Here is a 2,422-nt window from a genome sequence, read left to right as displayed (position 1 = left end):
AGAGAGGATCCAGGTTGGACTTTTCAGATGGAACACTAGGCAAATGTTGCCAGCCAATCAAAAACAACTCTGTCATTTGCTAGGCAACCAACAGAGATTCTGATTGGTCAGATGCGAGAAAGCGCGCCTATTGAAAATACATATTCCTGAAAGCATTTATTTATTTATTTTTAAACCTTTCCTTTCTCGAACAAAACCCAAACTCATTCAAACGAAAAAACATATTATCATGTAAATTATCAGAAATATAAGATTAAAATATGAAACTTCTAACCGATTTGGATACTACAATGCTTATAAAAGCTGTTGTAAAGTAAAAAGCTAAAATAGGTAAAGAAAAAAATTAAACAATTAATTTTAGTATATTTTCCACAGTTAATGCGACCCACATCCTGTAAAAGTCGAATAAAACAGCCTTTTAGGAATTAAAATAAGGAATCAAGAAATAATTAACATGCTTGCAGTAGATTGGTTGTTATAGATGCTGCTGTGTTCTGAATGAACTACATTCAAAGAGGAGTCAGGAACCATCTGCCATCATTTAGTGTCTTTAATTAACCCCAAATAAAGTTCAAATGTCACTGAATGTTATTGTATTACACTCATCATTATTACATACAAAATATGTTAAAAAAAAAAATCTGTCATTTTACAAAACATGTTACATAAACTAATATGCTTTAATTTGTATTCCATTACACAGAAAGTGACCAACAATAAAGTAAAAGAAAATCAAAATGCTTCAAAACTTTGATCTATATTTTTGTTCTTTGTAGCTCTTCTCAGCTGTTTCCTGTTCCACATTGACTAATTTTCTACAGTCATAATAATATTTCTACAGTTGCATTAAAGTAAGAAAATTGTGCAAAACAATGTGTTTCAATCCACATTCTACCAGCAGATGGCCCTGGAAAGAAAGGAGTGACATTTGAGTTTGATGCTCTGTTGACACATTTCACCTCATATTTAACAGCCCCGCCCAACTATACACACACACACACACATGCACGCACGCACACACATCGAGTAAGGAAAAAAAAAAACTGAGGAAATGAGCTGAGCTCAAACTTCTTGACACTTCAGGGTAAATCACTCAGTTGACATGTGCTCCTGTGCACACAGTGCATACGAATTCAATTAATGCAAYTTTTGTAGACAAGAAAAGGAAACATACAGCATGGGAGCATCTTCYTCTGGGTTGCTGGATGAGGCCAAAATCAACCACATCAAAGGTAGCGAAGACATTATTCTTTCTATATTTTCATTATCAGATGTTTATAGCAGCGTAACTGGCTCTGACGTTGTGCGTGCAATCTGTATTGATGTATGGGATTTCTGGAAGGAAACAGTTAAACAAAAAAAGACAGATGTTAAACCGAGAGCTGAGAAGTTAGAGCCGCAGGGACGTAAGTTTGAATGATTTAGATACTTCAATTTTCGCTGCAAAAGCAACAGGAGCTGGATTAAAAACAGGGCTTTCATTTTGAACGGTGCATCTTATCTTCTAATCTGTGCAGTTTTTATGTATATCATTTTACRTTGATCATCTAACGGGACCCAAGTCTAATTGTGGCGTGTTAAAAGAGACCCAARCCACATAATGAGAGCTATAAACAGTCCTGTAGCAAATATAATTTCCCCAGAATGATGGAAACACTGTTATAAATTACTCTGTCACAGTTCTGGAGACAGTGCTGAGATCATATGAGAAAGTTTCATTGTATTTGACTTTAGTGGAAAGAGTTCGGCAAAGCGGCACACAGGAAATGTGGGCAGGGGTGTGACAAATCAGCAAAGGTCCCCACAGTTACACCAAGGACCTTGCAGTTGCATGTCACCCACTTTAACCACCAAGTTGATTTCTGTCTAAAATAAATAGAGAGGGGGAAGAATTAGAAGCAGATTATTCATGATAATTTTACCTTAAAATGATCAACAAGATACAAACCAATCCAACATTGCGGTTCCCTTAAATGTGAGTGCTTTTGTTTATTCSTCCATGTGCGCATTCCTATATGTGTTATCAGCTCAGACACATCCTGTCACTAATCTTCCCTGCAAATGAGAATGTAATTACAGCTATTTCCAACTATTATATTATTATGGGTTGTCTGATCTTTCTCTGTGTATCCTTGCATTTGGGTCAGTTTGCGAGATGAAAGTCAGACCGAGCAAAAGAATGTATGATACTGGCCTCACAGAGTAAACCAATTTTAAGCAAGAGATTATGACAAATCCACATTCAGACAAATCAGGAGAGCACAGTTTGGAGATCTAGCACATAATTCCTGGCAAGCTCCATGTAAGGACATAGATCAAAATTTGGGTTTCAAACTAAGAACTGCTTATAGGACTAGATACCGTGTAGGACTAGGAAGGTAGGAAGGTTTACAAAGTGTAAAAGATCAATATTATGTCAGTA

General features: G+C 36.1%; 1 protein-coding gene across 1 annotated transcript in view; it reads left to right on the top strand.

Annotated features, from left to right (window-relative positions):
- The first annotated feature begins 1,069 nt into the window (after positions 1-1,069).
- niban1 (niban apoptosis regulator 1) overlaps positions 1,070-2,422 on the top strand; it is a 17,445-nt gene continuing 16,092 nt past the window's right edge. Inside the window, exon 1 of the mRNA XM_008433711.2 lies at positions 1,070-1,232. Coding sequence (XP_008431933.1) covers positions 1,178-1,232 — 55 coding nt within the window. The 5' untranslated portion in view covers positions 1,070-1,177. The remainder of the gene's footprint in view (positions 1,233-2,422) is intronic.

Source organism: Poecilia reticulata, linkage group LG17, assembly GCF_000633615.1.
Source record: "Poecilia reticulata strain Guanapo linkage group LG17, Guppy_female_1.0+MT, whole genome shotgun sequence".
Lineage (NCBI taxonomy): Eukaryota > Metazoa > Chordata > Actinopteri > Cyprinodontiformes > Poeciliidae > Poecilia > Poecilia reticulata.
Note: the sequence above shows the minus strand (reverse complement) of the source record. Positions and strands in the feature narration are given on the sequence as shown.